General features: G+C 51.0%; 1 protein-coding gene across 3 annotated transcripts in view; it reads left to right on the top strand.

The window, feature by feature from the left end:
• The window catches only part of LOC311100167 (spectrin beta chain, non-erythrocytic 1-like), a 55,471-nt gene that overhangs the window by 27,712 nt on the left and 3,922 nt on the right, over positions 1–23,837 (top strand). For all 3 annotated transcript variants that reach the window (XM_084140960.1, XM_084140959.1, XM_084140961.1), the window contains exons 6-33: positions 211–326; positions 951–1,063; positions 1,163–1,350; positions 1,507–1,624; positions 1,804–1,962; positions 2,391–2,693; positions 10,162–10,315; positions 10,477–10,871; positions 11,006–11,269; positions 11,689–11,900; positions 12,191–12,328; positions 12,454–12,673; positions 12,868–13,404; positions 13,502–13,795; positions 13,956–14,102; positions 14,219–14,482; positions 14,650–14,880; positions 14,987–15,076; positions 15,194–15,484; positions 15,643–15,773; positions 16,516–16,720; positions 17,171–17,545; positions 17,854–18,098; positions 18,220–18,358; positions 18,565–18,649; positions 20,002–20,198; positions 23,440–23,555; positions 23,667–23,742. In XM_084140960.1, coding sequence (XP_083997086.1) covers positions 211–326; positions 951–1,063; positions 1,163–1,350; positions 1,507–1,624; positions 1,804–1,962; positions 2,391–2,693; positions 10,162–10,315; positions 10,477–10,871; positions 11,006–11,269; positions 11,689–11,900; positions 12,191–12,328; positions 12,454–12,673; positions 12,868–13,404; positions 13,502–13,795; positions 13,956–14,102; positions 14,219–14,482; positions 14,650–14,880; positions 14,987–15,076; positions 15,194–15,484; positions 15,643–15,773; positions 16,516–16,720; positions 17,171–17,545; positions 17,854–18,098; positions 18,220–18,358; positions 18,565–18,649; positions 20,002–20,198; positions 23,440–23,555; positions 23,667–23,742 — 5,803 coding nt within the window. The remainder of the gene's footprint in view (positions 1–210; positions 327–950; positions 1,064–1,162; positions 1,351–1,506; positions 1,625–1,803; positions 1,963–2,390; positions 2,694–10,161; positions 10,316–10,476; positions 10,872–11,005; positions 11,270–11,688; positions 11,901–12,190; positions 12,329–12,453; positions 12,674–12,867; positions 13,405–13,501; positions 13,796–13,955; positions 14,103–14,218; positions 14,483–14,649; positions 14,881–14,986; positions 15,077–15,193; positions 15,485–15,642; positions 15,774–16,515; positions 16,721–17,170; positions 17,546–17,853; positions 18,099–18,219; positions 18,359–18,564; positions 18,650–20,001; positions 20,199–23,439; positions 23,556–23,666; positions 23,743–23,837) is intronic.

Raw genomic sequence — 23,837 nt, 5'->3', positions numbered from 1 at the left:
CTGTCACTGCCATTTTCCTTATCTGATTAGAATGGGGTCGCTCTGAATAAGTGGAATAATGTTGAAGTTGATTTTGCCTACACTTATCTTAGAACATACAAAATCATGGTGACGTGTTGATGAACTCAACTTGTACTGGTTAAGATGCTGTCATTACCCCTTATACATGAGATTCCTTTCGTTAAAAGCAACACCTGTTTTCCCCTACAGACCGGATGTGATTGAGTTTGACACCCTGAAGCGGTCCAACGCCCACTATAACCTCCAGAATGCCTTCAACACAGCAGAGAATAAGCTAGGCCTCACCAAACTCCTGGACCCTGAAGGTGAGTCAGGGAGGTCAGAGCTCAGACTGGACACGGATTGGGCTGTGTGTGGCCTCTGCCCTTTCCCTCTGGACAGTTGCCACCAACACAGTGCTCCTGTCCTGTACGGGGCTAGGTGGACGGGCTGGATAGGGTGTGGGAGGAGGAAGAGATGGAGGATTACTGGAATGAATTACAACTTAAGTAAGAATAGGGGCTATGTGGCTAGGCTGGCTTAATGTTGCCCTCTGACATCACAGAGGAAGTCCATACATGGTGAGGGGTTGGCAACGCTCTGGGGCAATCAATCAGGGCAGATTTAGAGACGAGCACCACGTGTGTTTAAGTTGAATTGACTGGGTTGAGATGGGAGACTGTTTGTGTGGGAGTGTGTGTCAGTGTGTGTTCGACTGTGTGGAAGTTTGTGTGTCTGACTGTGTGTGTGCGTGTTTGTGTCAGTGTGTGTCTGACTGTGTGTGTGTGCGTGTTTGTGTCAATGTGTGTCTGACTCTGTGTGTGTGTGTGTCTCAGTATGTGTGTGATTGTGTGCATGCAGAAGTGTGTGGAGAGGAGGTGAGGAGCACAGTGAGAGGATCAAGTGTAAATGAACTTGAATGCTGAAGTAGTGCCTGTCTCTCTTTCCAGATGTTAACGTTGACCAGCCAGATGAGAAGTCCATCATCACCTACGTGGCCACCTACTACCACTACTTCTCCAAGATGAAGGCCCTGGCTGTGGAGGGCAAGAGGGTTGGCAAGGTGGGGTACAATGGCTAACGATTTATGGGTCTGTGCGTGCGTGTCTTCCTGTCACTGTCTTTGGAGCCCATCTAACCCCTCTCTCTCTCTCCCTCCCAGGTGCTGGACTATGCTATTGAGGCTGACCAGCTAGTAGGGAACTATGAGAGCCTGGCGTCAGAGCTGCTGCAGTGGATCGAGCAGACCATCCTCACCCTGAACGACCGGCAGCTGGCCAACTCCCTAAACGGCGTGCAGAACCAGCTGCAGGCCTTCAACACCTACCGCACAGTGGAGAAACCCCCAAAGTAAGACTGGGAAATGTAGAATTTAAGAACAGGAGTGATGTTCTAGATTGGAACATAGAACTCAAGTTGACAGATACACATGTTCCAGCAGGTTGGAATCATAACTGCACATATTCCATGGTAGGTGTCTGACCTGGCTGTGTTGGTGTTCCTCAGGTTCACAGAGAAAGGCAACCTGGAGGTGCTGCTGTTCACCATCCAGAGCAAGATGAGAGCCAACAACCAGAAGGTGTACATTCCCAGGGAGGGAAAGCTCATCTCTGACATCAACAAGGTATCAATGTCGCTCAGCTGTACACCCACAGGGCTCCAGTTACTCGCTGTTTAAATGCAATACTTATCCTGAATAGAGCTTCAGTAAACAACAGTTAACCCTGCAGGTGTCTAGGATCGTGAATAACACCCCTGTTTAAGGGACCTCTCTGACTAGGTGTGTTGTGATTGGCTCTGCAGGCGTGGGAGCGTCTGGAGAAGGCGGAGCACGAGCGGGAGCTGGCGCTGAGGAACGAGCTGATTCGCCAGGAGAAGCTGGAGATGCTCGCCGCTCGCTTCGACCGCAAGGCCGCCATGAGGGAGACCTGGCTGAGCGAGAACCAGCGGCTCGTCTCTCAGGTAACACACACACTCTCACACCCCTGGCCTTGACCTGGTCATATATTCAAAATCAGGAGGATGGCAGTTATATTGTCTGTCTCCCAGGTGTCCACAGACCAGAGATAACAGTAATCATAAGTGATGGTTGTGATGACATTATTTTGAGTGGACAGGTTTACTGCAGACCAGCCAGTCTAATGATCTCAGTAATGCAGAGGGGAGTGATTATCTAAATGACTACAGACACACTGTAGCCAGCTGATCTCCATTGAATGGTGTTTACAACCATGATTTGTTATCACTGTCATTTCTAGAAGTGAGAGTGGATTTAGCAATTTAATAGACTACCCTTGTATGCATTTGAACACATTGACCCTTTCTATCACAGATAAGTTAATTACCAACTTCTCCCACTTCTGACCTCACTCTGTCCTCTTGTCCCTCAGGACAACTTTGGAGTGGAACTGGGAGCGGTGGAGGCCGCCACCCGTAAACACGAGGCCATCGAGACGGACATTGGGGCGTACGGGGAGCGTGTGGCGGCCGTAGAGTCGGTGGCCAGGGAGTTGGAGGCGGAGAACTACCATGACGTGCGACGTGTGCTGGCGAGGAGGGACAACGTGCTGCGGCTGTGGGAGTATCTGAAGGAGCTGTTAGCTGCTCGCAGGGAGAGACTCCACGCACACCGAGACCTGCAGAGACTGCTGGAGGAGATGAGATACATCATGGACTGGATGGGAGACATGAAGGTACTGGAACATATCAACATGCCAACTCTGCACACACAATATATTCTCCCAGTGTAGAATATGTACTGTTGGTCATGGTCAACCTTCTGTAATCCTGTCAATTTCACACTATCAACCCTGCATGCTAGTACTCCTTTCAAAATGGTTACAACTCCTGGGCGTAATGGGTTTACAGAGGTTGACTGAGGACTGAGGTAGTCCTGACTGTGAGAATGGCAGAATGAAGTCTGCCTGAGTGTATTCTTAGCTCTTGGCCTCAGCTGATTCCCTTTCCCCTGCCTACCTTAAAGGGCAACTCCACCACTTTTCAACCTCGTATTCATTGTCTCCAGCACCATACCAGTGTCTATATACAGTGGGGGAAAAAAGTATTTAGTCAGCCACCAATTGTGCAAGATCTCCCACTTAAAAAGATGAGAGAGGCCTGTAATTTTCATCATAGGTACACGTCAACTATGACAGACAAATTGAGAAAAAATAATCCAGAAAGTCACATTGTAGGATTTTTTATGAATTTATTTGCAAATTATGGTGGAAAATAAGGATTTGGTCACCTACAAACAAGCAAGATTTCTGGCTCTCACAGACCTGTAACTTCTTCTTTAAGAGGCTCCTCTGTCCTCCACTTGTTACCTGTATTAATGGCACCTGTTTGAACTTGTTATCAGTATAAAAGACACCTGTCCACAACCTCAAACAGTCACACTCCAAACTCCACTATGGCCAAGACAAAAGAGCTGTCAAAGGACACCAGAAACAAAATTGTAGACCTGCACCAGGCTGGGAAGACTGAATCTGCAATAGGTAAGCAGCTTGGTTTGAAGAAATCAACTGTGGGAGCAATTATTAGGAAATGGAAGACATACAAGACCACTGATAATCTCCCTCGATCTGGGGCTCCACGCAAGATCTCACCCCGTGGGGTCAAAATGATCACAAGAATGGTGAGCAAAAATCCCAGAACCACATGGGGGGACCTAGTGAATGACCTGCAGAGAGCTGGGACCAAAGTAACAAAGCCTACCATCAGTAACACACTACGCCGCCAGGGACTCAAATCCTGCAGTGCCAGACGTGTCCCCCTGCTTAAGCCAGTACATGTCCAGGCCCGTCTGAAGTTTGCTAGAGTGCATTTGGATGATCCAGAAGAGGATTGGGAGAATGTCATATGGTCAGATGAAACCAAAATAGAACTTTTTGGTAAAAACTCAACTCGTCGTGTTTGGAGGACAAAGAATGCTGAGTTGCATCCAAAGAACACCATACCTACTGTGAAGCATGGGGGTGGAAACATCATGCTTTGGGGCTGTTTTTCTGCAAAGGGACCAGGACGACTGATCCGTGTAAAGGAAATAATAAATGGGGCCATGTATCGTGAGATTTTGAGTGAAAACCTCCTTCCATCAGCAAGGGCATTGAAGATGAAACGTGGCTGGGTCTTTCAGCATGACAATGATCCCAAGCACACCGCCCGGGCAACGAAGGAGTGGCTTCGTAAGAAGCATTTCAAGGTCCTGGAGTGGCCTAGCCAGTCTCCAGATCTCAACCCCATAGAAAATCTTTGGAGGGAGTTGAAAGTCCGTGTTGCCCAGCGACAGCCCCAAAACATCACTGCTCTAGAGGAGATCTGCATGGAGGAATGGGCCAAAATACCAGCAACAGTGTGTGAAAACCTTGTGAAGACTTACAGAAAACGTTTGACCTGTGTCATTGCCAACAAAGGGTATATAACAAAGTATTGAGAAACTTTTGTTATTGACCAAATACTTATTTTCCACCATCATTTGCAAATAAATTCATAAAAAATCCTACAATGTGATTTTCTGGAAAAAGAATTCTCATTTTGTCTGTCATAGTTGACGTGTACCTATGATGAAAATTACAAGCCTCTCTCATCTTTTTAAGTGGGAGAACTTGCACAATTGGTGGCTGACTAAATACTTTTTTTCCCCACTGTATGTGAAAATTAGGGATGTAACGATTCACTGATACGCATTGGTCGCCGATTTGAAATGTTTAAGATACAAGTGCATCGGACCTCAAACCGATCCAAATGTAGCATGCATCGGTCAGAAAATCTATTGAAACGTTACGAATCGCCAGTTCACTAAAATGTTTTGCTCATACTACATTATTTCTACCGTCCGAAAATACCTCAAACTGATGTGTCCTCTTTCAAGGTGGAACTGCATGTAACTGTGTTGACAGTCATTGATCTGCAAGTCATTTTGCATGCCGAACAACCCCAGGCCTAGTCAAACTGTGCACTATGCCCAGCTTCGCGCGTTGACCAACGCGAGGTATGCGGCCTGTTCCTGATCTTGCACATTGCGCAGCACCTTCAGCAATGTCTTGTGTGATATTAGGCTTTCTTAGTTGAGTGACAACCTATGTAATTTGCTAGGTTATTGTTATCTATGCGCTGTTGAAAATGGTGTTTTACCGGAATAAAAGTAAGCAATCGGAGACACAACTCTCATCTGGCTATACCTGCTTACAACAGATTTTATTTAGATTGTTCAGGTTCACCATCAGCAATAGTTTTGGTAGTTTTGCTTTAAATAATCAGTGTACAGTCGTGGTCAAAAGTTTTTAGAATGACACAAATATAAATTTTCACTAAGTCTGCTGCCTCAGTTTTTATGATGGCAATTTGCATATACTCCAGAATGTTATGAAGATTGATCAGATGAATTGCAATTAATTGCAAAGTCCCTCTTTGCCATGAAAATGAACTTAATCCCCCCAAAAACATTTCCACTACATTTCAGCCCTGCCACAAAAGGACCAGCTGACATCATGTCAGTGATTCTCTCGTTAACACAGGTGAGAGTGTTGACGAGGACAAGGCTGGAGATCAGTCTGTCATGCTGATTGAGTTAGAATAACAGACTGGAAGCTTTAAAAGGAGGGTGGTGCTTGAAATCATTGTTCTTTCTCTGTTAACCATGGTTACCTGAAAGGAAACACGTGCCGTCATCATTGCTTTGCACAAAAAGGGCTTCACAGGCAAGGATATTGCTGCTAGTAAGATTGCACCTAAATCAACCATTTATCGGATCATCAAGAACTTCAAGGAGAGAGGTTCAGTTGTTGTGAAGAGGGATTCAGAGTGCCCAAGAAAGTCCAGCAAGCGCCAGGACCATCTCCTAAAGTTGATTCAGCTGCGGGATTGGGGCACCACCAGTGCAGAGCTTGCTCAGGAATGGCAGCAGGCAGGTGTGAGTGCATCTGCACGCACAGTGAGGCAAAGACTTTTGGAGGATGGCCTGGTGTCAAGAAGGGCAGCGAGGAAGCCACTTCTCTCCAGGAAAAACATCAGGGACAGACTGATATTCTGCAAAAGGTACAGGGATTGGACTGCTGAGGACTGGGGCAAAGTCATTTTCTCTGATGAATCCCCTTTCCGATTGTTTGGGGAATCCGGAAAAAAGCTTGTCCGGAGAAGACAAGGTGAGCGCTACCATCAGTCCTGTGTCATGCCAACAGTAAAGCATCCTGAGACCATTCATGTGTGGGGTTGCTTCTCACCCAAGGGAGTGGGCTCACTCACATTTTTGCCTACGAACACAGCCATGAATAAAGAATGGTACCAACACATCCTCCGACAGCAACTTCTTCCAACCATCCAAGAACAGTTTGGTGACAAACAATGAATGAATGCTTGTAATTATACTTCAGTATACCATAGTAACATCTGACAAAAATATCTAAAAACACTGAAGCAGCAAACTTTGTGAAGACCAATACTTGTGTCATTCTCAAAACCTTTGACCACGACTGTATATAGTAATTTTTAGATATACAGGGTAAAGTTGATAAATTCATAACGAGGACAGCAATCACTTTTGCGAGGCGCACTGCATGGCCGAAGCGAGAGTAGAAGAGATGATCACTCTGTAAAAACCTCTAACCGGTCAAAACCATTCCATTTTGAGATGGGGGTGAAATCCAAAGTTCTGCTATACACTCAGTGGCCAGTTTATTAGGTACACTCCTCTAGTACCAGGTCGGACCCCCCTTTGCCTCCAGGACAGCCTGAATTCTTAGGGGCATGGAAATGTTGCTCAATTGGTATCAAGGGACCTAACGTGTGCCAGGAAAACATTCCCCACACCATTACACCACCGCCACCAGCCTGTACCGTTGACACCAGGCAAGATGGGGCCATGGACTCATGCTGCTTACACCAAATCCTGACTCTGCCATCAGGATGACTCAACTGGAACCAGATTCGTCAGATCAGGCGACGTTTTTCCACTCCTCAATTGTCCAGTGTTTGTGATCACGTGCCCACTGGAGCCGCTTCTTCTTGTTTTTAGCTGATAGGAGTGGAACCCAGTGTGGTCGTCTGCTGCAAAAGCCCATCCGTGACAAGGACCGACGAGTTGTGCACACCACTGTTGTACTGTGCTGTTATTTGCCTGTTTGTGGCCCGCCTGTTAGCTTGCATGATTCTTGCCATTCTCCTTCGACCTCTCATCAACGAGCTGTTTTTGCCCACAGGACTGCCGCTGACTGGATGTTTTTTGTTTGTCGCACCATTCTCGGTAAACCCTAGACATTGTTGTGCGTGAAAAGCCCAGGAGGCCAGACGTTTCTGAGATACTGGAACCGACGCACCTGGCACCGACGATCATACCACGCTCAAAATTGCTTAGGTCATTCGTTTTGCCCATTCTGACATTCAATCGAACAGTAACTGAATGCCTCGATGCCTGTCTTCCTGCTTTATATAGCAAGCCACGACCACGTGACTCACTGTCTGTAGGAGCAACCATTTTTGTGAACGGGATGGTGTACCTAATAAACTGGCGTAGCTAATTTGTAAACAATAAATATTCAAACATTACTAGCACAAACACTTAATCTGCTAAAATATCAAGTTCATTAGTGGGTGATGGTGATTTCAGAACCAAAGTGGGGGGACAAAAAAACATAGGCTACATTGTCCCTCCTATATCTGATAGTGATAGTGGGGTGGTAGATGCCTAGTCTCCCTTATGGCTCAGCTCAGGTGCCTACATAGTACATACACCATAGACATACATCATTTACACGCGCACACACACACACACACACACACACACACACACACACACACACACACACACACACACACACTCTCATTAGTCATCTTAGACAGATTCAGCTCAGAGAGGCCAAGCTCATCAGCAGCAGTTCCATCAGCAGCAGATTTAAATTTAGAATAGAAAATGTGTGTTTATGCAACAAATGTTAGTGAATCGCATCGAATCAAATTGCATCGATTCATCCTGTAATCAAACCAAATCGCACCGAATCATTTCAAACTAAAACGTATCGTTCCTGTATCGTATCGGAGCACATGTATCTAGATACGTATCGAATCATCTTGAAAGGGAAAGATGCACATCCCTAGTGAAAATGGCGTGTTTCTATGACCTGTGGTTAAAAAGATCAGAAGAAAGGTCCTAAAAAATTATTCTCTGTGACATCACAGGGTAGGATTAAAAATAAGAAAACCAGTGATTTTCAAAACCTGCAACGAGTTTCTAGCCAGGATGAGGGTATTTTCTTGCTCCCCACGTCACTGGGAATCTCATAGTGTTTGAAAATCACTGTTTTTAAAATGTTTTAATCCCTTACACTCGTGGAAATTGGCCTGTATGGATAGGGCCAAATGGATATGTTTCTAACAGAAAAACTACAAAAATCATATGCATGACCATGGTAGCAATTGAAAGAGAACACTTTGTAGATTTATGGGGATATTATCAGAACAAAGGTGAGGACAACCAATCCCCTGACACAAGACTGAATCCAAACATTACACTCTTGATTTTATGTGCTTTTCATTTGTCAATAACGAAATCTGAAAATACTCTGGATACATTCAGTAACATAATAAGAATATTCATTGAAATTTGGAGTAGGTGCAAGATAATAAAATAAAATAAATGATTACAAAGGTTTGCTTTAGAGGTCTAACTGGTGTCTCCAAGTGGCCACACACCTCTCCAAACTGTGCACAGTTCCTAAGTCATTTCAATGCACTTTTATGACTCAAGGAAAGAGCCTTCAAATATAAGGTGCATTTTGAGGTCTCCTAGCTTTGCCATTGAGGAACTGAAGCAAGCACACTTTTGTTTGCAACACAGTCCTCACACGCAATCCAAAAACGTTCCATTATAAATCGCAATCTGGGTCAGGTGTGCATCATTTGAAAGCTTATTCTAGTGCAAACATGGCTAGCTAAGTTATACAAATCTTAGTATTAGGCTTTCAAAAGGCACTTCAGACAAACCAATCGTAATTTTGGTGTGCATAGAATGGAGTCCAAGTGCGTGTTCCGTTGCTAATTTTCTTCACAATACGACAAACAGGCTCATTCTGTTCAGGACAACCCAGGGTATAACTCATGTCAGCCTTCTAACTGTGGATCTAACATAGCGATCATAAACGTTGATACTGTACATTTAAATGTACGTTTTCAAATATGGAAATGTGAACATTTGAACTCATGGGTGTGTGGTTTGCTTGTACGACATCAAAGCGGTATTCATTATAATCCTCAATGTTTCATCTTTCAGAACACATCGACTCCTCTCGATTTACAGCATTTCCCTCACTCAGACAAAAACAGCGAGAGGGATGGGGGCAACATCCTGTCGCACGCGGTGCTCAAGTTTATAATGACTGTCAGTCCAAACCCATACAGCGCTGTGACGCAGAGACCTTGAGCTCTGACGTCATGTATAGCATGTTACTTTAAAGCCACTGCGGTCCAATTTAAGCACTTATCAATGACAAAATCTGCCATTTCCAACCCGTATACGGGATGACTGGGTCTGTGAGTGGAAAGGGTTAACTTTTGATGATGTCGTCGGGTAGAACTTTTTTACTTTATATTTCTTTCAAAAAAATGTAGAAATGTGGCGTTGTTCACATATGTAGACACTGGTATTGTGTGGGAAATAATGAATATGAAGTTGAAAAGTGGTGGAATTGCCCTTTAACAGATTGATGTTATTGTGATTCAGAGAGAGCCTTGCCTCATCAATACCTAATGAGCACTCTGTTTTCTCAAGATAGTCTCGCTTATCTGGCCCCTCATTTACGATATTGACAGCTTTGCTTAATCTGTAACTCATTGACTGCTGGAACCATAATGTCTTACTAATTCTCCCTCCCATACCATCTCATTAGGAGCATGTCTTCACTACGTAGAGAATTTTGTATTTTATTAGGATCCACATTAGCTGTTGCTAATGCAGTAGCTACTCTTCCTTTGGTCCACACAAAACATACTTAGTACAGAACATTGATAGACAAGAACAGCTCAAGGACAGAGCTGCATACATGTATATGATAATATAAATAAAAAAGGTCCTGTACAAAAACACTGAGAAGACAGAGAGACCCATACTATAGGCCTACAGAGTCCAGACATGTTTCTAACATGTCTTCCTGCAATGTGCTCTCCCAGGGTCGTCTGCAGTCCCAGGACAGTGGGAAGCACCTGCATGATGTGGAGGACCTGCTGCAGACTCACAACCTGGTGGAGGCAGACATCTCAGCCCAGGCAGAGAGGGTCCGCGGGGTACAGAGAGCTGCTCAGCGCTTCACCTCCGACGAACAGGGTGAGACTACAGACATGCACACACATTTTATACACACATTGCTACTGTTTGAGTAACTATGAAAGAGATAACATTAGACTACTATGCACTATGCAACATTTGTTTGGATGCCCCCCACTGCTAACTAAATAACGATTTATTTTTATGTCTCTCTCTCTCAGTCTACAAGCCGTGTGAGCCGGCGCTGGTGGGAGAGAAGGTGTCTCTGCTGGGCCGGGCCTATGAGGAGCTGGGCCAGCTAGCCGGGGAGCGTAGGGAGCGCCTGGAGGACTCACGGCGCCTCTGGCAGTTCCTGTGGGAGATGGGAGAGGAGGCGGCCTGGATCAGAGAGCAGGAGCAGATCCTGTCTGGAGGAGACTGTGGCCGCGACCTCACCTCCGCCCTGCACCTCCTCAGTAAGCACGAGGCCTTCAGGGACGAGATGGCAGCCCGCTACGGCCCTCTGGGCCACAGCATCGCCGGCGGACAGACCCTGGTGGAGGAGGGACACTTTGGAGCCGCCGAGTGCACTGAGAGGATCAGGGACGTCCGTGCTCAGTGGGCACACCTGGAGGAGGTCAGTGGGCAGGGGAAAGGAAAAGGAGATGGACAAGTCTGGAGAGTAGTCAGCCCTCTAGCAAAATGAATATATAGACTTGATGTATTTCCTCTGTTTCTATTCTGATTCCTTCTCTCTCCCTCCGTCCCCAGACATCCCAGCTGAGGGAAGAGCAGCTGAAGGAGGCGGTGGCCCTGCACCAGTTCCAGACTGACGCCAACGACATGGAGGCCTGGATCCTGGAGACGCTGCGCCAGGTGTCCAGCCAGGAGGTGGGCCACGATGAGTTCTCCACCCAGACCCTAGCCCGCAAGCAGAGGGAGGTGGAGGAGGAGATCCAGAGCCACCGCACCCTCATCGACTCCCTGCATGAGCAGGCCCTCGGCCTGCCCCCAGTCCATGTAAACTCCCCTCAGGTCAGTTACCCCTGGAACAGTATACCAAACCAACTCACACTTTCTACACTACTGCACACTCTCCCGCTGTTTCTCCCTCTATTGCGCTCTGTCTGGTTGCTATTGGCTCTGGTCAGAGGAGCATCTTCTAGCTGACTGGTTGCTATTGACTCTGGTCAGAGGAGCGTCTTCTGGCTGACTGGTTGCTATTGACTCTGGTCAGAGGAGCGTCTTCTGGCTGACTGGTTGCTATTGACTCTGGTCAGAGGAGCGTCTTCTGGCTGACTGGTTGCTATTGACTCTGGTCATAGGAGCGTCTTCTAGCTGACTGGTTGCTATTGACTCTGGTCAGAGGAGCGTCTTCTGGCTGACAGGTTGCTATTGACTCTGGTCAGAGGAGCGTCTTCTAGCTGACTGGTTGTTGCTGTCTGTCTGTGTAGGTGGAGGGTCGTCTGCCTGCTATTGAGCAACGCTATGAGGAGCTGGAGTCTCTGTCTGCATCGCGGCGTCAGGCCCTGGAGGGGGCGCTGGCCCTCTACCGTATGTACAGCGAGGCGGGCGCCTGCCAGCTATGGGTGGGGGAGAAGGAACAGTGGCTGGACGGCATACAGATCCCCACCAAACTGGAAGACCTGGAGGTGGTGCAGCAGAGGTGAGCTGGGGAAGGGAGAAATAAGGGAGGAGTGTTAGAATGGTGGGATAGGAAGAAATAGATGATCTGTTAGTTAAATGGCCTTTTCTTGATTGATATCGATCTGTATACTCTGATCAATGTGCTTCGGTAAGTGGAGCGGATATCAAACTGAATCTCTCTCCTTTTAACATCAAAACAACGTTTGGGTATGATAACGCTTCCTATGATTATATTTCATTGTAGAGACAAAGCAATGGAAATATGAGTGGGAATATGAGACTGTCTGATGTATCTATGTGTGGCTGCAGGTTCGAGACCCTGGAGCCTGAGATGAACAACCTGGGGACTCGTATCTCTGATGTCAACCAGGTGGCCCAGCAGCTCCTGGGATCAGACAACCGCAGCAAAGAGCAGATCCACCAGACACAAGACCAGCTTAACAACAGGTTAGTAGTACTTGACATGTCTCAGACATGAAAAACACACATACCATCTGATACACAACCAATACACTGCATGAAGTGAGCACTGGGAACAGGTAATTGAGACTTCCCGTTGCTCTGGTCCCCAGGTGGAAGGAGTTCCAGCGTCTGGCGGAGCAGAGGAAACATGCCCTGGAGTCAGCCCTCAACATCCAGAACTACCACCTGGAGTGTAACGAGATCCAGACCTGGATGAGAGAGAAGACCAAGGTGATCGAGTCCACCGAGAGCCTGGGCAACGACCTGGCTGGTGTCATGGCCCTGCAGCGCAAACTCACCGGCATGGAGCGAGACCTGGAGGCCATTCAGGTATGTCAGGGTCAAAGGTTATGGAGGTGGACAAAGACTTAGGGTAAACCTAATGAAACCACAGCATCAGATAATTTTAAAGAGATAATCAGTATTGTTGATTCATTAATTGTTAAAGAGATCATCAATACTTTGTATCATTTTATGTCAGATTATGTTGGTGACACCCAGGTTTATTTTCCATATCTTTTCAGGGTAAATTGGATGACCTGAGAAATGAGGCTGAGAAGCTGGCTGAGGAGCACCCGGACCAGGCCGAGGAGATCCATGCCCACCTGGGGGGGATCCAGGAGGTGTGGGAGGAGCTCAACGCCACCATGAAGCGTCGTGAGGAGTCTCTGGGCGAAGCCAGCAAGCTGCAGGGATTCCTCCGGGATCTGGATGACTTCCAGTCCTGGCTGTCCCGCACACAGACTGCCGTGGCCTCAGAGGACATCCCCACCTCGCTGCCAGAGGCTGAGCGCCTGCTCACCCTGCACGAGAGCATCAAGAACGAGTGGGACAACTACAAGGAGGACTATGAGAAGATGCGGGCGGTGGGTGACGAGGTGACCCAGGGCCAGACGGACGCCCAGTACATGTTCCTGGCCCAGAGGCTGCAGGCACTGGACACCGGCTGGCAAGATCTGCGCCGCATGTGGGAGAACCGCCACAGCCTGCTGGCCCAAGCTTTTGACTTCCAGACCTTCCTGAGGGACGTCAAGCAGGCTGAGGGCTTCCTCAACAGCCAGGTGAGGACCAGGACACCAGGGGAGGAGAAGAAACATACAAATATACTGTTTATCTTGATGAAGTTACCAATGGTTCTCTCTCCCTCTCTCTCTATAGGAGTATGTGCTGTCCCACACTGAGATGCCCTCAAGCCTGCAGGGAGCAGAGGAGGCCATCAAGAAGCACGAGGACTTCCTGACCACCATGGAGGCCAGCGAGGAGAAGATCACGGGCGTGGTGGAGGCCGGACGCCGCCTGGTCAACGACCTCAACGCCAACTCTGACAAGATCCAGGAGAAGGCCGACTCCATCCAGGAGAGACATCAGAAGAATAGGGAAGCTGCAAATGAACTCCTGTCTAAACTGAAGGACAACCGTGAACTTCAGCACTTCCTGCAGGATGGACAGGAGGTACGAACCGTCAACTAACTCTTACTATAATAATGGTGGTGTGATACATTTTATTGAGACACTGTTTGTCCTGTAATCAGAAATCTTAAAAATCAGCAGTCAAAGTAATTAACCTGAGGTTCAGGTCATTGAGTAATGTCATTCTCCTTTATCTCTGCAGCTGACTCTGTGGATCAATGAGAAGATGCTGACAGCTCAGGACATGTCGTATGACGAGGCCAGGAACCTCCACAGCAAGTGGCAGAAACACCAGGCCTTCATGGCTGAGCTGGCCTCCAACAAGGACTGGCTGGACAAGATCGACAAGGTACAGTATGACTATGAAGGATTAAATAGTCAAGTCAGGAAGAGTGGAAAAATAAATCAGAAAAGGTGTGTGTACCTATATTTTACTCTGACCCTCTCTCCCCTCTCCCCCATTAGGAGGGCCAAGTGCTGGTGACAGAGAAGCCGGAGCTGCAGCCTGTTGTCCAACAGACTCTTGAAGGCCTGCAGAGCCAGTGGGAAGAGCTAGAGAGCACTACGCGCACCAAGGCACAGTGCCTCTTCGATGCCAACAGGGCGGAGCTCTTCACCCAGAGCTGCTCTGCCCTGGACGTGTGGCTGAAGAACCTGTCAGGACAGCTGCAGAGCGACGACTTCGGAAAGGATCTGACCTCCGTCAACATCCTGCTCAAGAAGCACCAGGTGGGTGACATTACACTGTCCAATCCAAGCACCATCTTTACCACTTCAAGTTCTCAGTTGTCATACTCCTTTGTGACTATTTGAATGGATAAGTGTCACTTCAATATCTAAATAAAAGAGGGTAATAACAAACATGCTCTCCTCCTTCTCCCCGGGTCTCTGTGTAGATGCTGGAGCACCAGATGGAGGTACGTGAGAAGGAGGTGCAGTCGCTGCAGTCCCAGGCCCTGGCGCTGTCCCAGGAGGATGCTGGTGTGGCTGTGGTGGAGGTGGACGGCCAGCAGAGGAGAGTCACCGACAGCTTCTCCCAGCTCCAGGACCCCCTCAACCAGAGGAGGCAGCAACTGCTCGCATCCAAGGAGGCCCACCAGTTCAACAGAGACCTGGAGGATGAGATTGTGAGTGGGATCACCTGACTGAGATTTTAATACAGAATCATCATGTGTGTCGTATGCACAGTTTCCTCCTGTTTGTAATTCTTGTTTACTTTCTTCTGTCACTTAGCTGTGGGTGAAGGAGAGGATGCCCCTGGCCACCTCCACAGACCATGGCAAGGACCTGCCCAGTGTGCAGCTGCTCATCAAGAAGAACCAGGTGCACAGATGAGGGAGGAAGTCTGGACTTTTATCAGAGCGAAAGGACAGTGGGAGGAAATAATGAACATTAGAGAGGAGATGTTGCATTTGGCTAAACCTTTGTTTTGTCTCCCAGACTTTGCAGAAGGAGATCCAGGGCCACCAGCCCCGTATTGATGACATCCAGACCCACCGCCGGGGGATGTCCCCAGGGCAGGAGGAGGTGGACGGGGAGTGGCAGTCTGCTCTGGAGCGCCGTCTGGTGGAGCTCCGGGACTCCTGGGCCCAGCTCATCGCTGAGACAGATGAGCGCCACGCCCGGCTAGTGGAAGCTAACCGTGCCCAGCAGTTCTACACCGACGCTGCCGAGGCCGAGGCCTGGATGGGAGAGCAGGAGCTACACATGATGTCAGAGGACAAGGCCAAGGTGAGTGGAGAGACGGGCTGTAGCAAAGAGCTATCTGTGTTAATGATGATGCTAATGATGTCCATTCTGCACACTCGAGTGCTTTGTTTATCCTTTGCTTAATGATGCTGACTCCATATCTGTGATGTGTGTGTGTGTGTGTGATGTGTGTGACGCAGGATGAGCAGAGTGCTCTGGTGATGGTGAAGAAGCACCAGACGCTAGAACAGGCCCTGGAGGACTACGCCCAGACCATCCACCAGCTGGCCAACAGCAGCCGCACCATGATGACCAGCGAACACCCAGAGAGGTGAGAGAACCCAACAGGTTAATAATGTAGGGATGGGCCAGTAACCAAGTAAGCATTGGGCCAGTAACCAAGTAAGCATTGGGCCAGTAACCAAGTAAGCATTGGGCCAGTAACCAAGTAAGCATTGGGCCAGTAACCAAGTAAGCGTTGGGCCAGTAACCAAGTAAGCATTGGGCCAGTAACCAAGTAAGCATTGGGCCAGTAACCAAGTACCGTAAGCATTGGGCCAGTAACCAAGTAAGCGTTGGGCCAGTAACCAAGTAAGCATTGGGCCAGTAACCAAGTAAGCGTTGGGCCAGTAACCAAGTAAGCATTGGGCCAGTAACCAAGTAAGCATTGGGCCAGTAACCAAGTAAGCGTTGGGCCAGTAACCAAGTAAGCGTTGGGCCAGTAACCAAGTAAGCGTTGGGCCAGTAACCAAGTAAGCGTTGGGCCAGTAACCAAGTAAGCGTTGGGCCAGTAAACGAAAGGTTGCTAGTTCAAATACCCGAGCCGACAAGCTGAAAAATCTGTCTGTGCCCTTGAGCAAGGCACTTAATTCTCATTTTCTCCTATGGCTGACCCTGTAAAACAACGCATTTCACTGCACATATCCAGTGTATGTGACAATAAAATAAAACAGCTTTAAAAGCTGAATACGTAAAGCTAATACTTTACAATATGATTTAACTACGGTCACAATGTCCCTGTCATTACAACTGGCCTGACTCGCTTTCTCTCTCTTATTCCCCACTATTATTAGCGAGCGTATCAACCTACGGCAAGCACAGGTGGACAAGCTGTACGCAGGGCTGAAGGACCTGGCTGAGGAGCGTCGTGGGCGTCTGCAGGAGAGGCTGAGGCTGACCCAGCTGAAGAGAGAGGTGGACGACCTGGAGCAGTGGATTGCTGAGAGGGAGGTGGTGGCTGGATCCCATGAGCTAGGACAGGACTACGAACATGTCACAGTGAGTAACACTTTGGTTACACTTTTGGATAGTCCATCTGTAGATGCTCTACAGACTATCTACAGACTGTCAGTAACATTTCAACTAACTATCTACTAGCCCTAACCCTGAACTTAACCCTTATCCTAACCCCAGTGCTAACCTTAACCCTAACCCTTATTCTAAACCTAACCGTAACCTTAGCAAGTAGTTGCTTATCAACAGATGGTTTGTTGTATGATAGTATGACTTTATTTGGACAGTCCATCTGTAGATGCTCTACAGATGGACTATCCGGACTGTCCAAATAAAGTGTGATCTTCAACTACTTAGTAACACATAAACACAGACTTAGAAACACAACACACACAGGCACTGATTGCTCACCAACAACCCTTTTTTCTTTGTCAGTTACCTTCAAGAAGTATGATGATGGTCATCCATAATTAATCCCCCCTCCTCTCCTCTCAGATGCTGCGGGACAAGTTCCGGGAGTTTGCTCGGGACACCAGCACCATCGGCCAGGAGCGCGTGGACGCCGTTAACGGTCAGGCCGATGACCTCATCGAGTCGGGTCACCCTGAGAATGCCAGCGTGGCAGAGTGGAAGGACGGGCTGAACGAGGCGTGGGCCGACCTGCTGGAGCTGATCGACACACGCACCCAGATGCTGGCCGCCTCCTACGAGCTGCACCGCTTCCACCAGGACGCCCGCGAGGCCATGGGGAGGGTCAGGGAGAAGAAGGAGGCTCTGCCATCTGACCTGGGCCGTGACCTCAACACCGTCCAGCACCTCCACCGACAGCACAATGCCTACGAGCATGACATCCAGGCCCTCAGCGGGCAGGTAGGCTGCTGCTCTTAACTCCTGACTGCACAATGGATTTCCCTTCAGGGACAATAAAGAAATTGCATTGAATTGAATTAATGTTGCACCATACCACAAGAGTACAGGGATACTTACAGGAACACCAGTGGGAGAAATAACACACACTCTGTCATTACACACTCTGCACAAACTCAAATATTAGATTTAATGCAGTGCAGGTGTTTTTTTTTAATGCAGTACAGGATATTAGCAATTTGTCAGAGCACATGAAGTGGCAGGTTAATGGTTTTTAAGATCCCGTCTGCCCCCTCCCTCTCCCTCCTCAGGTGAATCAGGTGCAGGATGACGCAGCGCGGCTGCAGAAGGCCTATGCTGGGGAGAAGGCTGAGGAGATCCAGCGGAGCGAGCACTCTGTCACTGAGGCCTGGGAGGGTCTGCTGGGGGCCAGCCAGGCTCGCAGACACCTTCTGCTGGACACCGTGGAGAAGTTCCGCTTCTTCAACATGGTGCGTGACCTCATGCTGTGGATGGACGGGGTCAACCTGCAGATCGACGCCCACGACAGCCCCAGGTCAGACCTGATCATTGTTGTTCTCCAATGTTGGTTGTGTTAAGGTCAATAGTTAGGGCGCCTATATGAAGTCCCTTTTACCACTGTATTCCGCTCTCCCTCCCCATCCTCTCTCTCTCAGGGATGTGTCCTCTGCGGGGCTTGTCATAGCCAACCATCAGGACATCAAGTCCGAGATCGAGACCCGGGGAGACAGCTTCACCGCCTGCAATGAGATGGGACACTCTCTCGTCAAGAACAACCACTATGCATCTGATGAGGTATGGGCTTGGGCATGTCACCGTTACACCACATACAGTACAGAACACACTCCCGTCAATTCACACACTATAGTATTTAGTCAAGGGATTGGGACAAAAGCCATTGTCAAAGTTGTGTTTATGCAATGTGTGAGTGGTGTTTGCATTGTACCTCAGTGTGTATTGTGTAGCTTGTTCATGTGATGTTATTGACCTGCCTCCCTCAGATCCGGGAGAAACTGGACCAGCTCCAAGGCAAGAGGGACGAGATCAACAACAAGTGGCAGGACAAGATGGACCACCTTATGATAGGCATGTGGACTTCAGGCTGTGGTGGTGTTGTTTCTTCATTTGTTTGTGTTTGTATTACATTTTTAATGTTTTACATTTTAGTCATTTAGCAGACGCTCTTATCCAGAGTGACTTACAATTTGTATGTTTTAGCATGTGTGTTAGGTTGTGTTTTAGCATGTGTGTTATGGTGTGTTTTAGCATGTGTGTTAGGTTGTGTTTTACCATGTGTGTTAGGGTGTGTTTTAGCTTGTGTGTTAGGGTGTGTTTTAGCATATGTGTTAGGTTGTGTTTTAGCATGTGTGTTAGGGTGTGTTAGCATGTGTGTTAGGGTGTGTTTTAGCATGTGTGTTAGGGTATGTGTTTGCATGTGTGTTAGGGTGTGTTTTAGCATGTATGTTAGGGTGTGTTTTAGCATGTGTGTTAGGGTGTGTTAGGGTGTGTTTTAGCATGTGTGTGTTTGCATATGTGTTAGGGTGTGTTTTAGCATGTGTGTTAGGGTGTGTTTTAGCATGTGGGTTAGGGTGTGTTTTAGCATGTGTGTTAGGGTGTGTTTTAGCATGTGTGTTAGGGTGTGTTTTAGCATGTGTGTTAGGGTGTGTTTTAGCATGTGTGTTAGGGTGTGTTTTAGCATGTGTGTTAGGGTGTGTTTTAGCATGTGTGTTAGGGTGTGTTTTAGCATGTGTGTCAGGGTGTGTTTTAGCATGTGTGTTAGGGTGTGTTTTAGCATGTGTGTGTTTGCATGTGTGTTAGGGTGTGTTTTAGCATGTGTGTTAGGGTGTGTTTTAGCATGTGTGTTAGGGTGTGTTTTAGCATGTGTGTTAGGGTGTGTTTTAGCATGTGTGTTAGGGTGTGTTTTAGCATGTGTGTTAAGGTCTGTTTTAGCATGTGTGTTAGGGTGTGTTTTAGCATGTGTGTTAGGGTGTGTGTTTGCATGTGTGTTAGGGTGTGTTTTAGCATGTGTGTTAGGGTGTGTTTTAGCATGTGTGTTAGGGTGTGTTTTAGCATGTGTGTTAGGGTGTGTTTTAGCATGTGTGTTAGGGTGTGTTTTAGCATGTGTGTGTTTGCATGTGTGTTAGGGTGTGTTTTAGCATGTGTGTTAGGGTGTGTTTTAGCATGTGTGTTAGGGTGTGTTTTAGCATGTGTGTTAGGGTGTGTTTTAGCATGTGTGTTAGGGTGTGTTTTAGTATGTGTTTTAAGGTCTGTTTTAGCATGTGTGTTAGGGTGTGTGTTTGCATGTGTGTTAGGGTATGTTTTAGCATGTGTGTTAGAGTGTGTGTTTGCATGTGTTTTAGTATCTTTTAGCGTGTGTGTTAGGGTGTGTGTTTGTGCGTGATCCTTTCATGGTTACTCATTATTTTCTCCTGTCTCAGTTCTGGAGGTGCTGCAGTTCGGCCGGGATGCGTACGTGGCTGAGACATGGCTGGCAGGCCAGGAGCCCCTGGTGCGGGGGGCCGAGCTGGGCTCTAACGTGGACGAGGTGGAGAGCCTGATCAAACGCCACGAGGCCTTCGAGAAGCTAGCCGCCGGCTGGGAGGAGCGCTTCACCCTACTGGAGAAACTCACTACGGTGAGAGGAGGGGGACAGGGGGACAGGGGGTGGGGGCAGGAGGGAGGAGGAGAACAGAGGGCAAGGACTGGAGGGAGGAGGGGGACAGGGGGCAGGACTGGAGGGAGGGAGGAGGGGGACAGGGGGAAGGACTGGAGGGAGGAGGGGGACAGGGGGCAGGACTGGAGGGAGAAGGGGGACAGGGGGCAGGACTGGAGGGGGACAGGGGGAAGGACTGGAGGGGGACAGGGGGCAGGACTGGGGGGAGAAGGGGAACAGGGGGCAGGACTGGAGGGAGGAGGGGGACAGGGGGCAGGACTGGAGGGAGGAGGGGGACAGGGGGCAGGACTGGAGGGAGGAGGGGGACAGGGGGCAGGACTGGAGGGGGACAGGGGCAGGAATGTAGGGAGGAGGGGGACAGGGGTTAGGACTGGAGGGAGGAGGGGGGCAGGACTGGAGGGAGGAGGGGGACAGGGGGCAGGACTGGAGGGAGAAGGGGGACAGGGGGCAGGACTGGAGGGAGAAGGGGGACAGGGGGCAGGACTGGAGGGAGGAGGGGGACAGGGGGCAGGACTGGAGGGAGAAGGGGGACAGGGGGCAGGACTGAAGGGAGGAGGGGGACAGGGGGCAGGACTGGAGGGAGAAGGGGGACAGGGGCCAGGACTGTAGGGAGAAGGGGGACAGGGGGCAGGACTGGAGGGAGGAGGGGGACAGGGGGCAGGACTGGAGGGAGGAGGGGGACAGGGGGCAGGACTGGAGGGAGGAGGGGGACAGGGGGCAGGACTGGAGGGAGAAGGGGGACAGGGGGCAGGACTGGGGGGAGAAGGGGGACAGGGGGCAGGACTGGAGGGGGACAGGGGGCAGGACTGGAGGGAGAAGGGGGACAGGGGGCAGGACTGAAGGGAGGAGGGGGACAGGGGGCAGGACTGGAGGGAGAAGGGGGACAGGGGCCAGGACTGTAGGGAGAAGGGGGACAGGGGGCAGGACTGGAGGGAGGAGGGGGACAGGGGGAAGGACTGGAGGGAGGAGGGGGACAGGGGGCAGGACTGGGGGGAGGAGGGGAACAGGGGGCAGGACTGGGGGGAGAAGGGGGACAGGGGGCAGGACTGGAGGGAGGAGGGGGACAGGGGGCAGGACTGGAGGGAGGAGGGGGACAGGGGGCAGGACTGGAGGGAGGAGGGGGACAGGGGGCAGGACTGGGGGGAGAAGGGGGACAGGGGGCAGGACTGGAGGGGGACAGGGGGCAGGACTGGAGGGAGAAGGGGGACAGGGGGCAGGACTGAAGGGAGGAGGGGGACAGGGGTTAGGACTGGAGGGAGGAGGGGGGCAGGACTGGAGGGAGGAGGGGGACAGGGGGCAGGACTGGAGGGAGAAGGGGGACAGGGGGCAGGACTGGAGGGAGAAGGGGGACAGGGGGCAGGACTGGAGGGAGGAGGGGGACAGGGGGCAGGACTGGAGGGAGAAGGGGGACAGGGGGCAGGACTGAAGGGAGGAGGGGGACAGGGGGCAGGACTGGAGGGAGAAGGGGGACAGGGGCCAGGACTGTAGGGAGAAGGGGGACAGGGGGCAGGACTGGAGGGAGGAGGGGGACAGGGGGCAGGACTGGAGGGAGGAGGGGGACAGGGGGCAGGACTGGAGGGAGGAGGGGGACAGGGGGCAGGACTGGAGGGAGAAGGGGGACAGGGGGCAGGACTGGGGGGAGAAGGGGAACAGGGGGCAGGACTGGAGGGAGGAGGGGGACAGGGGGCAGGACTGGAGGGAGGAGGGGGACAGGGGGCAGGACTGGGGGGAGAAGGGGGACAGGGGGCAGGACTGGAGGGGGACAGGGGGCAGGACTGGAGGGAGAAGGGGGACAGGGGGCAGGACTGAAGGGAGGAGGGGGACAGGGGGCAGGACTGGAGGGAGAAGGGGGACAGGGGCCAGGACTGTAGGGAGAAGGGGGACAGGGGGCAGGACTGGAGGGAGGAGGGGGACAGGGGGAAGGACTGGAGGGAGGAGGGGGACAGGGGGCAGGACTGGGGGGAGGAGGGGAACAGGGGGCAGGACTGGGGGGAGAAGGGGGACAGGGGGCAGGACTGGAGGGAGGAGGGGGACAGGGGGCAGGACTGGGGGGAGAAGGGGGACAGGGGGCAGGACTGGAGGGGGACAGGGGGCAGGACTGGAGGGAGGAGGGGGACAGGGGGCAGGACTGGAGGGAGAAGGGGGACAGGGGGCAGGACTGAAGGGAGGAGGGGGACAGGGGGCAGGACTGGAGGGAGAAGGGGGACAGGGGCCAGGACTGTAGGGAGAAGGGGGACAGGGGGCAGGACTGGAGGGAGGAGGGGGACAGGGGGAAGGACTGGAGGGAGGAGGGGGACAGGGGGCAGGACTGGGGGGAGGAGGGGAACAGGGGGCAGGACTGGAGGGAGGAGGGGGACAGGGGGCAGGACTGGAGGGAGGAGGGGGACAGGGGGCAGGACTGGAGGGGGACAGGGGGCAGGAATGTAGGGAGGAGGGGGACAGGGGTTAGGACTGGAGGGAGGAGGGGGGCAGGACTGGAGGGAGGAGGGGGACAGGGGGCAGGACTGGAGGGAGAAGGGGGACAGGGGGCAGGACTGGAGGGAGAAGGGGGACAGGGGGCAGGACTGGAGGGAGGAGGGGGACAGGGGGCAGGACTGGAGGGAGGAGGGGGACAGGGGGCAGGAGGGAGGAGGGGGACAGGGGGCAGGACTGTAGGGAGAAGGGGGACAGGGGGCAGGACTGGAGGGAGGAGGGGGTCAGGGGGCAGGACTGGAGGGAGAAGGGGGACAGGGGGCAGGACTGGAGGGAGGAGGGGGACAGGGGGCAGGACTGGAGGGAGGAGGGGGACAGGGGGCAGGACTGGAGGGAGGAGGGGGACAGGGGGCAGGACTGGAGGGAGAAGGGGGCAGGACTGGAGGGAGGAGGGGGACAGGGGGCAGGACTGGAGGGAGGAGGGGGACTGGGGGCAGGACTGGAGGGAGGAGGGGGACAGGGGGCAGGACTGGAGGGAGGAGGGGGACAGGGGGCAGGACTGGAGGGAGGAGGGGGACAGGGGGCAGGACTGGAGGGAGGAGGGGGACAGGGGGCAGGACTGGAGGGAGGAGGGGGACAGGGGGCAGGAGGAAATGGGTCAAGGTTAAGAGGTCGGAAATGGGAAGATGGTGGACCAGGGCAGGAGTTGGGAGGATGCATGGGCTTGGCATTGGTAGGAAGGTAGGGTAGTGTCTTCTCTAACAGCCACTAACCTGGGCTTCCCTTTCAGCTGGAGGAGCAGGAGATCCAGAGGCAGAGAGAGGAGGAGGAGAGGGCGAGGCGACCCTCCACACCACCTCCTACAGAAGAGGTGGCCCCGTCTGAGGCTGAAACACATGATGCCAGGTAAGACTGGAGGGACTCCTAGTAACCAGAGATATTTGATGTGGTTTTTTTCTTCTCCATAATCTCCCGTTAGACGTCGTTCTCACTCTTTCACCCTCCTGTGTAACCCAGGACCAGCCTGGACCAGACCACACTGAACCAGTCAGTATCAGTGAATGGAGTCCACAGCGACCAAGACACCTCACAGGTGAGAGTGAACATTGAGAGACAGAATATCCAAATTGAATCATATCTAGTCAAAGATTCTTACCTCCTGTTTAATATACTCAAATTAAACTATTA

The sequence above is a fragment of the Coregonus lavaretus genome (assembly GCF_964263955.1).
Source record: "Coregonus lavaretus genome assembly, chromosome: 24".
NCBI lineage: Eukaryota > Metazoa > Chordata > Actinopteri > Salmoniformes > Salmonidae > Coregonus > Coregonus lavaretus.
Note: the sequence above shows the minus strand (reverse complement) of the source record. Positions and strands in the feature narration are given on the sequence as shown.